We start from the raw sequence: 13,141 nt of genomic DNA on the forward strand, positions 1-13,141 counted from the left end.
AGGGTATTTTCATTATTTTAGTGAAACGAATAAGTTTGGACTAAATTTAATCCTATCTTATTTTTCATTATTTCTTCATTTCTAACTCAGTCTAACCCTGATTCTTTCCTTGTGAATTTGTTACTCAAGTCCATTTCTGCTGTCTTTTTCTTTTACTTGTAATATATTTTCTTTTCTAGAAATTCCTCCTTGCATTCTCATGTTCAGCAGATTCTTTCATATTTACGTCCAGTACTTGAACACTAAGAAGTTAGATTAACCATTAGCCACTTGTCTACCCTGTTCCATTTGCCAACAATCTTTAACGGAAAACTTAAAGTTAGGTAATTGGCTTTCAGCACCTCTTTCAGTACTACATCTATAGAGTACTTAGATTTTAAATATTATGAGGTTTCGCTTTTGTAATATTGATAAGTTCTTCAATTCAATATAAGTATACTCCTCATAATCTATCATTTCCATTTATCCTGGATTAGTAGATGGAGCGCAATGTTTTTCACGGGTGAGCCCCTCAATAATCAGCTTGTACGAACAGGGTTGAAACATTAAATTTCCTTCTATTTTAAGGAATTTATGATATAATTTGTGTTTACTCTATCATTATTATTGAAGATTTTAAGTAAAGAAGAACTTAAATCAAAGGACAAAGAGAATAAAGAAAATTTAGCTTTTGAAGCACCACAGCAAGAATTATGGGTGGAACGTTATAGACCGAAAAATTATTGTCAGCTTCTTAGTGATGAGGTTATGTCTGCATTTATTTATGAGTATTAAATAATTATTAAAACTTGTGAAAGATATCTGATGAATTTATTACTTTTTACAGTCAACAAACCGAGCACTTCTTTACTGGATGAAACAATGGGATAAAGTTGTATTTCATCGAGAACCTCCAGGTCGTCGTGAGCAGTCTGATAAACAACCATGGCAACAAAAGGATAACAAAAAAACTTATTATCAGAATGCTTCATGGAAGAAAAAAAATGATATTACAGATTTAGTGTTTCAAATGGATCAACATAATCGACCTTATTTTAAAATAGCCATGCTTTGTGGTCCACCTGGTTTAGGAAAGACCACGTTGGCACACATGTTGGCTAGACAAGCAGGTAAATATTATGGCATCGGATCAAAGCCTGATGTGTTTTTTTAGAACCCTTCCCCTATCTCATCTCTTAAAAAACCCGAAGTAGCATTTTTGACAGCCTATAATATCGTATGTGCTATATCCAAAAAGTTGCCTTCTGTAGGCTCGTTGTGTATATTGCATCTTGGGCAGATATTCTTAATCTTCTTTGGAATTATATCCTACTAACTAGATATCCGAAGCCTAGCTAATTGAAATAGAGTTTGAAGTGTTACTACTTCTTGTAGGTTACAATGTGGTAGAAGTGAATGCCAGCGATGATCGCAGTGTACAAGCGTTTCGCACGAAGTTAGAAGCAGCTACACAAATGAAAGCGGTAATGGGCGCTGAACGAAGGCCTAACTGTATTATTTTGGATGAAATTGATGGTGCACCGGCGGTAAGTTTATAATCAGGAACCTTTTCTGTGTCCTTGGACTACCACAGGTACTGCTTCAAATTAAAAGTTAGAGTTGAAATATTGTTCAACATTTGAAAAAAAAAATTAACCAATCAGACATTGAATTAAGTAAAGTTACAAGTGAAAAATTGCATGCTAGCTTTATCGGAATATTTTTGTAATTCCAAGTCAGAAATTTGTCACAGATTTGCATTTTGTTTTTTTTTTCTTTATAAAAATCTTATTTAAATATCTAATTCTTTTCCAGCCAACGATTGACTATTTAGTAAAATTCGTAAGTGATAAAAATGAAATTAAAAGTAGAAAAGACAGTAAGAAATCTAATAAAGGTCTTCTAAAACGACCAATTATTTGCATTTGCAATGATGTCTACGTTCCAGCGTTGAGACCTTTAAGACAGATTGCCTATACTCTCAACGTACCTCCTACTTCATCAGCAAGGTATTATCATTTTGAAATACTTTATTTTAAAAGGAAATAGTTTGGAACTTAATTATTATATTAGTTTCTCTGAAATTGATTTCTATTTACCATATTTATTTGCAGACTTGGTGAAAGACTTATGGAAATTACACGAAAAGAATTTATATCCACCGATTTAGGAACAATGATGGCTCTTAGTGAGAAAACAAATAATGATATACGTTCGTGTCTTTCATTTTTACATTGTTTGAAAACTGGTGAAAAAAGAGTGACTTTAACGCAAGTACATTCATCTAATATTGGCTCAAAAGATACCCAGCAAGGGTTATTTGCTGTTTGGCAAACTATCTTTCATTATAAAATAATCAAGTAAGCAATCAGTTTAAGCTTTTTTTTTTTTTTACATACTGTTCTTATATTTATAAATCTAACAGGATGATTTAGTTGACCGTAAGAGGGTAAAGGAAGCTTTTCGGTCAGATTCCATCACCTGTTCGAGGGAATTGAAGGAATGAATATTTTTTTGCAACTCATTTTGAAAATATACTGCTAAGACCGGTGGCCAAAAAGCGCAAGAAAAAAAAAATATACAAGGAGTAAAATATCCTCTTGGTAATTCTGATAAAGCAGATGCTGCAGAGAGCCGGAAACACCAGCTTATATATTTGGTTCTTGTCCTTATACGTAACATGCTCTTGATCACTCGTAATACCTTGTAATCACTGACCTTCTGAAGGTTATAAATGTTACTAGGAGGTATGAGGAGGGATACTTATGGATCGTCGAGGTACATACACTAAGGCAAGGAACCATAGATTATTTACTCTACCATTCGCTGTGAAACTAGCGACAAAGAGCAACCTACAAAAAAAAAAAAAAAACGAAGTAAATAACAAGTATATACACTTCAAGAAAAGGATTATGAAGCATTTTGGGGTGAGAAAGTATAAGGTGCCAGGCCTGTGGTGCGAGAGAAATCAGATCCTAATTTGCGTTGGGAATCCTCGAACGATTTGGAGACGTCCTTACCAGCATGTCACTTCCAGTTTATGTGTTGTCACAAATTAATCACCACATTTCTTGAGAGTGATGTTTCTTATCCGTTTGTCTTAGTATTCTGGTTATTGACCTTGATGTCATGCTCTGCATGATATATACATAGCAATAATAATCATCATAATAAAAAAATATCAAACACTTTTATAGGAATTGCAACATGCCACCCTTCTCAAATAAAAGGCCTAATAGTAGTATGGATTCAGTGAAGAATTTTTCTGAACAAAGTCTTCGTTACAGGTAATTAAGAAATTATACTGAAGTTTTTTTTTATCTATTTCACTAAAAATGATGTATAAGTTAATTAAGATTATTCGTATAACATATAAGTAATATGTAAATTAAAACCAGCTGAATTATTATTATTCACAGGGTTGAAAACGTCAGAAGGACGGTACAAAGTTTTGGAGATTATGATCGATTAACAATGGGTGTATTTGAAAATTATCTACGTTTGAAAACTATTGATTCATCTATGAATTCTGTAAGTAGATAATCTTTAAAAGATGATTTTAATGAAAGTATTTGTTTAAGTTGGTGTACACGTGGTTGGTTTTTTAATGGTTAAATCCATTACAGCTTGTTTGTGTCAATTTGACTTGTATTTAATATTATCCTTATACTGAGTGACATTCAGTATTGTGTTACATGGTCTTATAGTTGCTCAACAGAACCTTTTAAAAGTTCTACAAAAATATTTGAAATAGTGTAAGTGAAAACCAAACTATCGCTGATTTTATACGATATTAAGCACGCTTATATTTCTTTTTGTATTCCCAACTGGTTTCGGTTTTCCATCCACTGTCAGAAGTTGATTAATAAATTTGATGTACAGAACTTGTTGCCGTCTCACATTCAATTTTTTTTTTTTTAAATTTCGTGAATACTGTGGGACTACTAAAAATGTACATGAGAAGACGCCAACATAACTCTTGCACCTAATCGAAAAGGTTTATAAGGTAACGTGAAGGTAATTAGACAGGCGGAGTATGGAATTGAAAAGTATACAGAATCTGTGGTATACTACTTGAAGAATGGACTGGCAGCGAAGATTGATGATGTCCAAGATGCTCCATCAAAACCTCTTTTTAGATTGTCTTCGCATGAGAAGAACATACTACCCTCTGCGGACAAGGTTCCAATGTTGAAACTCATACAGGAGATATCTGAGTTTGGAACTACTTGGCCCTTTATACGAGGGTCGTTTGAAAAGTCCGTGCAAAAATAAAAACTACTTAATTTTTTGGGGTAAACCTTTTTTATTTTTCAACATAGTCTCCTTTTAGGCTTATACACTTCGTCCAACGCTGCTCTAGTTTGTTAATCCCTTCCGAATAATAGGATTTGTCCAAGTCTGAAAAATAGCCATTCGTTTCTGCAATCACCTCCTCGTTTGAATAAAATCTTTTTCCCGCCAGCCATTTCTTCATATTGGGGAACAAATAGTAGTCCGAGGGAGCTAAGTCTGGAGAATAGGGGGCATGTGAAACGAGTTGGAACCCTATTTCCATTAATTTTGCGACCACAACTGCTGAGGTGAGCGCTGGTGCGTTGTCGTGATGGAAAAGGACTTTTTTGTGGGCCAATCGTGGGCGTTTTTCTTGCAGCTCGGTTTTCAAACTGTCCAATAACGATGAATAATATGCACCTGTAATAGTTTTACCCTTTTCCAGATAGTCGATGAGGATTATTCCTTGCGAATCCCAAAAGACAGTCGCCATAATCTTTCCGGCCGAAGGAACGGTCTTCGCCTTTTTTGGCGCAGATTCCCCCTTAGTAACCCATTGTTTAGATTGTTCTTTGGTCTCAGGAGTGTAGTGATGTATCCATGTTTCATCCACAGTGACGAAACGACGCTTAAAGTCCTGCGGATTCTTCTGGAACAGCTGCAAACCGTCCTTGCAACACTTCACACGATTTCGTTTTTGGTCAAGCGTGAGCAATCGCGGCACCCATCTTGCGGATAGCTTTGTCATGTCCAAATGTTGATGCAAAATATTATGTACCCGTTCATTCGAGATGCCCACAGCACTAGCAATCTCACGCACCTTCACTCTTCTGTCATCCATCACCATATCATGGATTTTATCAATGATTTCTGGAGTAGTAACCTCAACAGGGCGTCCAGAACGTTCAGCGTCACTTGTGCCCATATCTTTCACTCTGAAAATTTTGAAACCACTTATAAACTGTTCTAATCGAAGGTGCAGAGTCACCATAATGTTTATCAAGCTTCTTTTTAGTCTCCTGAGGCGTTTTGCCTTTCATAAAGTAGTGTTTAATCAACACACGAAATTCTTTTTCGTCCATTTTTTGAAAATCACTCGACTTCCTCGATTCAAACGAATGCCAAACACAAAGAAATAGACCGATCTGGCTGAAACTTGGTGTGTGTTCTTCCAAGAGATGCTACTAACTAAACATAACCTCGATACGCGCCAGTGGTGCTATCTCTCTGACTTTGCACGGACTTTTCAAACGACCCTCGTACTTCTGGAGCCGCAACCTGACAAACTTTTACTTACGTAGACATTACTACAAGCTACATTCTTAAAATACAATAGTTCAAGCCCAACAGTTTTAATGTGATCTAAACAATGGAAGTTACAAAGATGATTAAATAATTAAAGACAAAATTTATTCAACGATTTACATCAATGTAAAGAGACATTAAAATCACGAGTTCGTTTGTTAGTTCATGCAGCAAAAAACAATACAATTAAATTCTAAAAAGTAGAAAGAAAGAAACAAAACAAAATCATTTTTAAATAAAATTTCCATTTGGAAATGGTTGTTTATCATATAATCCTTTAGAAAGCAATGAATATTCTAAGTAATCAAATGGATTGATTGAATTAGGATCCGCTTTTGGTTGCTTTGGTTTGTAGGCGATAAACGATTTCACCTTGCTTAGATTAGACATGAAACTTTGTATTTTATCCGTAATCCATTTTCTTTTCATATCTGCAATTCAAAATAATAATGATTTTAATAGTAAAATATTTATAGTTAGCGTAAAGGTAAAACTAGGTACATTATTTTTAGTCAAATTTTATAACTACAATTAAAAAATCTTTACTCAAAATTAACTAATTCGTTTTATTCTTCAAATATAATGTATTTAACAAATGATTTTCCTTAATTTTAAACTTGTACCACTGCAATGTAAACAAAAAAGAAGGTAATACAATAAAAGACATCAACCTTACGGTATTTCTGTATATATAGATTTTTTAACTTCTAGGGATTGGGAAAGTAGAATCGGCCTCTTCAATTTGGCCTCTGTCAGCTCTTCCTTGAAATAGATTAATCATCTTTAGCATTTTCCAAGGAAATTGAGGAAAATTTTGGTCCATTATAAATTAGGCAGATATATTGATTGGTGGATCTTAGTAATCAGATTTACATTTCTTCCAACCAATTTCTTAGTCAGTCGCACCCGTTCCTTCAAGTGCTTCAAATTGGGATTGTTTTGAACTCCTGGCAAATTCATAATAAATCCTATTGGAGGGCTATTGCCCTCTCTAAATAAATAGGAAGTGAGAATGAGATAAATAGATCGTTGGGTTTGTTATCAATGTAGGTCAACGGCCGGCAATTATCAGTTTATTTTACTTCTGCTAAAATCGTTTTTACTTCGATATAATTATCCATGATTTCTCTGTAGTATTTTCCACGGCATCATTTACAATTCTTATTAGTTATTCCCAAAATCTATACCTCCCTTCAGGACGCTCATTCTATTCCATGGTTACGAGCCAGGTTTTGCCCTAATTCACTTACGTCAACTTTAGAAAAGTTCGTCTAGTTTAGAAGCCTTGCGCATGTAAGTTTAGCGTTTTCCGAATGTATAATACTTGGTACACATCTTCTATTATAGAAATTCAATAGCATTCCATAATTAGCATGTTTAGAAAGACGCGAAGAACTATTTATAAACTAAATGTCTTCCGCCTTAACAATTAATCTAATAAAGACATCTTTATCATTATTTGTTTCAAAAAGCGCTCTAGCAGTTTTCAAATGTACACCAGGGCATTACTTTCAATGGAATTTATGCCAAATGCTGAAATTTGTTTATTGATAATTGAAGTCATTACACAGTTGTTAACACCGATTGTTCTTTCATAATTGGTAACACACATGACGCATTCTAAATGGCAAAGTCTTTCAATCAACAGAATCAATCACCAAGCCATGTAGCATGTACCTTTAGGTCCAAAAGTAGATCATGCATGGCTCAAAGATGAGTTGTACAATTTTCTCATTCCGTCAAAATTAATTCTTGCTTTACACGGTTAATGAAAAAGATGTTTTGAATGTAAAAGTTTATAGTGCAGCTTGATTTAGAATACTCTTTTTTAAAAAAGCTCGTTCGCGCTATTATTAGAATAGTAGTTGGTTAAAATCGATTTTGTATCTGCTTCCTTACCAAATAATACAGGTTTATTTATTAAACTAATAACATATTTAGATTTTTAAAGTTGGAATCTTGGTCAATAGCTACTATTCGAGATTGACGTGCTGTGCTATTCGCAGAAAGCAGAAATTTAATTAAATCTAGTTAAGGAAATTCTCCTGCTTTCTTAGCGCAACTTCGAAATCCATAATGCTTGAATTCAATGGATTCATAAATTTTAAAGCTTCCCAGCTGAGCGGAGCTGTGTTAAACAAGTCATTGTTGTATTTAATATTTTCTGATATTCCGCTTTAATCTACTCTTCACAGAAAGTAGACAATAAGTTAACATAATTAAAATTTAATTTTTACCTGCACGTCCTCCTACAGCTCGCGCAATTTAGGCCAAAATTTCCGTTTCTAGAAAATCTTCGAAAAAATCTTAAGTCGTGAGCCTTGTTTTCTAATTTTATTTACGAAATGTCTTTCTCGGTTGAGGGTCCATTTTTATTTTGTTTCTCTAAATTTTTTTTCTTGGTTGCAATAATAATAGTCCCTAATCCGATGTATTGCAACAAAAATGCAAAATATTGAATTAACGTTAAAGGTAATACCCCGGTTCGTTATTATTAGGTTAGTTTTACAAACTCCAAAAAAATAGTTTACCCAAATATAACTAATTTGTTTTATCTTCTTCACAAAATTAATTTAAACTTATAGGAATTTCCTCAATTATAATCCTGTACCAGTGCTAGCTAACCAATAATAATCACAGCAAAATAAGTAGCTTTGTATTTTCCAAATCACAATTGTCACTTCATTTTTAGATCAGTCCGAATGGTCGAATCGATATTCAAATTTATTCTCGAATAGTAACAACTCCACTCTATATATATTACCCTCTCCCGAGTCCCGACTGCAGCGATAAGTGGAGATGTGTGGATTATTTAAGAATCTAGAGTTCCTGTTTTGCTAGGCAATTTACCAAAAAGTCGATTAGCTCGAATTCTTGCCTCCCCCCAAAATAAAATAAAAATCAAAACTTACAAAGCGTGGTTAACAAAGTGGTTACAGTAAGCGTAATACACATTTCTTGATTTTTTTTCTTGTGTTAAATTTTACTTATTTATTAAAACGGCAAATTTTTAAAAAGGTTATTATTAACCATTGTATCTGTATTCAGGATATACCAATAACTGAAAATACATAATAAGTGATTAGTGTTCATTTATATTGTAAGTAAAATGTAAAAAATATAGAATCTCTATTTCATAAAGCAGTTGGAATTGTATTCATACGAGGTAAACCGTAAGTTTGATAGTTAAGTTTTGGGACTAACTAAAGTGCGTCCTAATCTGTGTGGTAAACATAAACATCTGCGAACCTTTTTGGAGGCCTTTAAATTAAACTTTCATCACTCCGATTCAATCAGTGTAAAAAATGGTGGCAGGTTAAATGGTTTAAGTGGTTTAGGAGTTTTTTCATGTTTTCGAGATTCTGTGGAGCAATTTTTGTACTTGTTTTTAGAGAAACTAGACATTTTATTTACTGTTAATCATATAAAAACTTTAAATTGAAAAAAAAAATTTACTAACCTGGTACATTTGTAAATGTATGTGTCGTGTTACATGTAAGAAAATTATGTAAACTATTATAACGTACAGGGCATAACTGACCTGTTCGTATTTAAATATCAGATGTAAAACAAAAAAAGTCATATTGATGGTCGGCAGTTTCCTAGGTTATTCCTATATTTTATTATTTTTTAAATTCTAAATTATTACATTAACATTTTATCGCTGTAATTATTCATATTTGGTTATTTTATAAACATGTGTTTTGGTATTCTTTTTTTTTTTTAATTTATCAATTATTTGTGCCTAGATAATATCAGGTACTTGTGAATTATAATCTTATAATTTTTGTTAAAATCTACTTTAATGTAGTTTTTTCAGAATTCATGTAGTTTTCTTCAACATTTTGTTTTTCCTCTTAATTTAAGTGTAAAAAAAGATATGTAAACTTTCTTTATAAAGATTCTTTTACTAGGAGTTTGCCATTTTAATGGCAGTTTAATGACAAGTTTAATTTGAATGACGACCCGGCACAGCTTGTAATAAATAAACGCCATGATAAGTTTCAAAATATGAGGGTGTTTAATTATATTCATTTTAACCAATTATTGTTGGTAAAGGAGGTGCTAAGCAGCATTGTTTTCTGGGTTCGATTCCCAGGCCTTGGATTTTATTTAATGGTTAATATGAGAATTTAATAGTAAAGTATGTTTGCTAGTCACCTCCGTCTGCGATATGTAGTAAAGCCTGAAAAAATAGGCATTACTTACTATACTTATTGTTTTTCAATTGTTGATTGAATACTTGGTTCTTTTCTAACCCTAAAAGAGCAGTTTGATTAATGCAACTACTCTAATAAACGCATAAAAAATCTTGAATTAACGTAATTTACTGTGATTCGTTTCAGATTGCAAATGCCTCCAGTTGGTTTTGTTTCCAAGATACAATATCCACATCCATACAAAGCACCCAGGAGTACACCTTGTATCCGTATTTGGTGTATCCATTCATTAGCTGGCATTTGCTGTTTGCTACCATTAACTGGCCGAAACTTACTTATCCGCACACTACCTACGAGGTGAGTCCATTTTTTTTTTTTTTTTCTTGCTCATTCGGATGTAATACAGGTGGCAATTAGGTGTTGACTGCCAGTTGCAACATGGCAACACGGAGTAGCTTCTGAAATTAAGACTACAGTTGAACTTTACAGAAATCATTAAATAAAAAAAAAATATTGCAATTGAGTGGGATGAATTTATACGTTAACCTTGGAAAACAGACTAAAACAAGCTAACCAAGTATGAAATCTTGGTACTTTTCAGTAAGTTAATGCTTGAATGGGTGTTGGCTAGCCATTATCGGGTAATTATGGAAGTGGGCAGAACAACACTCTGGGTAATGGTTGATGTATTAAAAAAGAGGAAAATGAGATAGCAGCGAGAGAGGTTTTTTTTTTTTGTCATTACTTGGGTAGCTGGAAACTGTCGAGATGGTTAGAAAATGTTTATTTATAAAAAGAAAGATGGCCACCCTTTTCCAACCTAATGACACCCCATCTTTAATTCACTGGACAATATTTCCGCCATCTTTTTTATTTCATCTACTTTATTCACTCGCCCGCTTCTCCACATTTTTTTTTCTTCGAATTTTCTTTTGTTTGAGTGTATGTGTGGAAACTCATTAGGTCTTTATCCTATCTCCACACAGCCTAGCAATTTCTGTGCCCCCTCTTGACTGTATTCTTGCCCTTATACTTGGCTACAACTTTTAAAACAAGATCCTAATGACCTTTTTTCATTTTCTGTTTACATTAAGTCCTTTTCACAACCTCAACTCACAGAGAGGGGCTTTAAAAAGATGAAGAAAAAGAAAGAAATTAGACAAAAGACCAATTACCGAGAGGGGGCAAGTTGTTGAAATTTTTATCCACCCTCATTTAAACGGCCGGTACACTCCTTTCACTTCCAAAACTCTTTAAACCCTATTTTTTTTTTTACCCTTGTTCTTCAGCTACTTCTTCAGAGCCTTGTTTCGCTGACAAGATGTTATAAAAATGATTTTTTTTTGTTTTGTTTTCTTTTTAATCTTGTGAAATTCTTTCGCCGAGATTTTTCCTTTTTCTTTTTCATTTGGGCTTCCTCTTTTTGAAAACGGAGGGATTAGCTCATTTTCACTCCCGTTCCAGTGCTATTTATTAGTAAAAACGAATTTTGTTATCGCGAAAATTTTAGATTTTAAGATTTCAATGAAAATATCTGTTTTGAAGCTCGGAAAGTTCGAAAAAGTAGTTTTAACTAATTGCTCTTTGCTGCTTTTAGATTTTTTTGATTTTAAAAAGATTTTCTCGAAAAAGACTATTTAAAGACTACTTTACTTTAAAGACTATCAAAAAGACTATTCCCTTGCGTTGAAATAGTTTTGCAAAATATTGGAAAAATGGATCAATCCAGATTACCTCGTATTTGTGATGACAAGACTATTACATCTCGAATCTTTACCGTCCAAAATAATATTAAGTTCAACTGGGTAACCCAAAAATAAAATAATTTTTTTATAAATGTTGAGTTACAACCATCTTTGGGTTAATGCAGGATCCCTTATGTAATCCGCAAAAAATCTAAATACAATTTTTGGTCATCGTATGAAGCCAATTTACACAACACTGACGTAGCCAGACTGTACTCCTCAAATTACAGTCTCTTTTATAGAAATATTCCTCTAAATATCTTCGGATGTTCAAAATTATCTTCTACTTTCTCTACCATTTCCTGTAACTAGCATATTGTTCCAACTTAGAACTTGCAGTAATTTCTCCATTAAAATCACCCACAAAGCAATAGCCCTACTTAATAAATCCTAACCAGCTCTGTACTCTTTGCGGCCTCCTTGAAAATGAAGATTTATTCCATCTGTTTATTACCTGTCCGCTTTATGAATGCATGAGAATAAAGTATCTTCCCCAATTATCTATCCCAACCACAATTAGCAGAAAGGAACAACTATTTCATTTACTGTTACTGCAATCGAAATCCGACTGTTCAAATATTTACAATTATATCATAAATGTAGTAATGTTGCGCTCATCCATGCTTAATCACTATTATAAGTTATAATGTAATGCTAAAATACTCTTTAAGTTACAATTTAATTTAGAAGGTTAATTTTCATTTGTTATGATTATTTTTTACATTATGTAATTTATTATTTTCTTTATTTAAGTTATGTTTAATTTTTTATCTTGTATTATTTGTTTATAAAAGGATTTGGGTCTGCAACGCCTTCTGTACACCTTTTAAAAAACTATTTCCTTTAAAACTAGTGCGCCAAGTATACATATGTAGATTTATTACATACGTAACACTTTTAGAGAAAATTCGAATAAGTGTGCGTAGATTTCCTCTTTAGTGTCATTTTTCGGTTTCCTGTTACACATGGTTTAATTCGAGTATTTTTAGAAGATTCCCTAATCGGAAGTTCCTCTTTCCTTAGTAGCTTTCTCGGCTATGGTTCCTCAGGACTTCCTTCTAAACTTAAGTTTAAACGCTACGGACCCATGGATTTCAAACTTTTTTCCTTTAAAATTTATTTTTAAAGAAGTTCGTATTAGGGCAGCTTCCGGAAAGGAGTTGAGACTTCCTTGTAAGATTACCTATCAGTATGATGTACAAATTGTATAATTTAGATAAGAATTCTTCTTCTTCTTCCCTGGTGCTACAGCCTTGACCTCCAAAAAAAAAATCGACCCCAATCGTCCCTATCCAAAGCCTTAGACCACCAATTCCGCGCGCCCAGAAATAATAATTAAATATGACCCAAATGTTCGGAGTTTGGACAAAAAAAATTGTGGTTTAAAGCCTTAAGATTAATGAGAAAAAAAAATCGCGTTCGTTTTCACCCCAATTATTTATTTTTTTCAACATACAGAATACATAATCGGGCTTTGTGGTACTGGGTTTGATTCCCGGTCTTTGTGGTACTGGGTTCGATTCCCGGTCTTGGCCTTGGATTTTATTTAATGGTAAAATGAGAAATAGTAAAGTACGAGGGTCGTTTGAAAAGTCCGTGCAAAAATAAAAACTACTTAATTTTTGGGGGTAAACCTTTTTTATTTTTCAACATAGTCTCCTTTTAGGCTTATACACT

At 33.2% G+C, this 13,141-nt stretch overlaps 1 protein-coding gene across 4 annotated transcripts in view; it reads left to right on the top strand.

The window, feature by feature from the left end:
* The window catches only part of cutlet (chromosome transmission fidelity protein 18 homolog), a 70,944-nt gene that overhangs the window by 7,167 nt on the left and 50,636 nt on the right, over positions 1 to 13,141 (top strand). For all 4 annotated transcript variants that reach the window (XR_012460861.1, XM_074136034.1, XM_074136032.1 and 1 more), the window contains exons 7-14: positions 613 to 744; positions 827 to 1,109; positions 1,375 to 1,526; positions 1,795 to 1,988; positions 2,094 to 2,339; positions 3,177 to 3,266; positions 3,399 to 3,510; positions 9,906 to 10,076. Coding sequence is in view for 3 of the 4 variants with exons in the window: in XM_074136034.1 (XP_073992135.1) it covers positions 613 to 744; positions 827 to 1,109; positions 1,375 to 1,526; positions 1,795 to 1,988; positions 2,094 to 2,339; positions 3,177 to 3,266; positions 3,399 to 3,510; positions 9,906 to 10,076 (1,380 nt within the window). In the remaining variant the exon portion in view is untranslated. The remainder of the gene's footprint in view (positions 1 to 612; positions 745 to 826; positions 1,110 to 1,374; positions 1,527 to 1,794; positions 1,989 to 2,093; positions 2,340 to 3,176; positions 3,267 to 3,398; positions 3,511 to 9,905; positions 10,077 to 13,141) is intronic.

Source organism: Rhodnius prolixus, unplaced genomic scaffold (assembly GCF_049639745.1).
Source record: "Rhodnius prolixus isolate KJV_2025 unplaced genomic scaffold, Rpr scaffold_5, whole genome shotgun sequence".
Classification (NCBI taxonomy): domain Eukaryota; kingdom Metazoa; phylum Arthropoda; class Insecta; order Hemiptera; family Reduviidae; genus Rhodnius; species Rhodnius prolixus.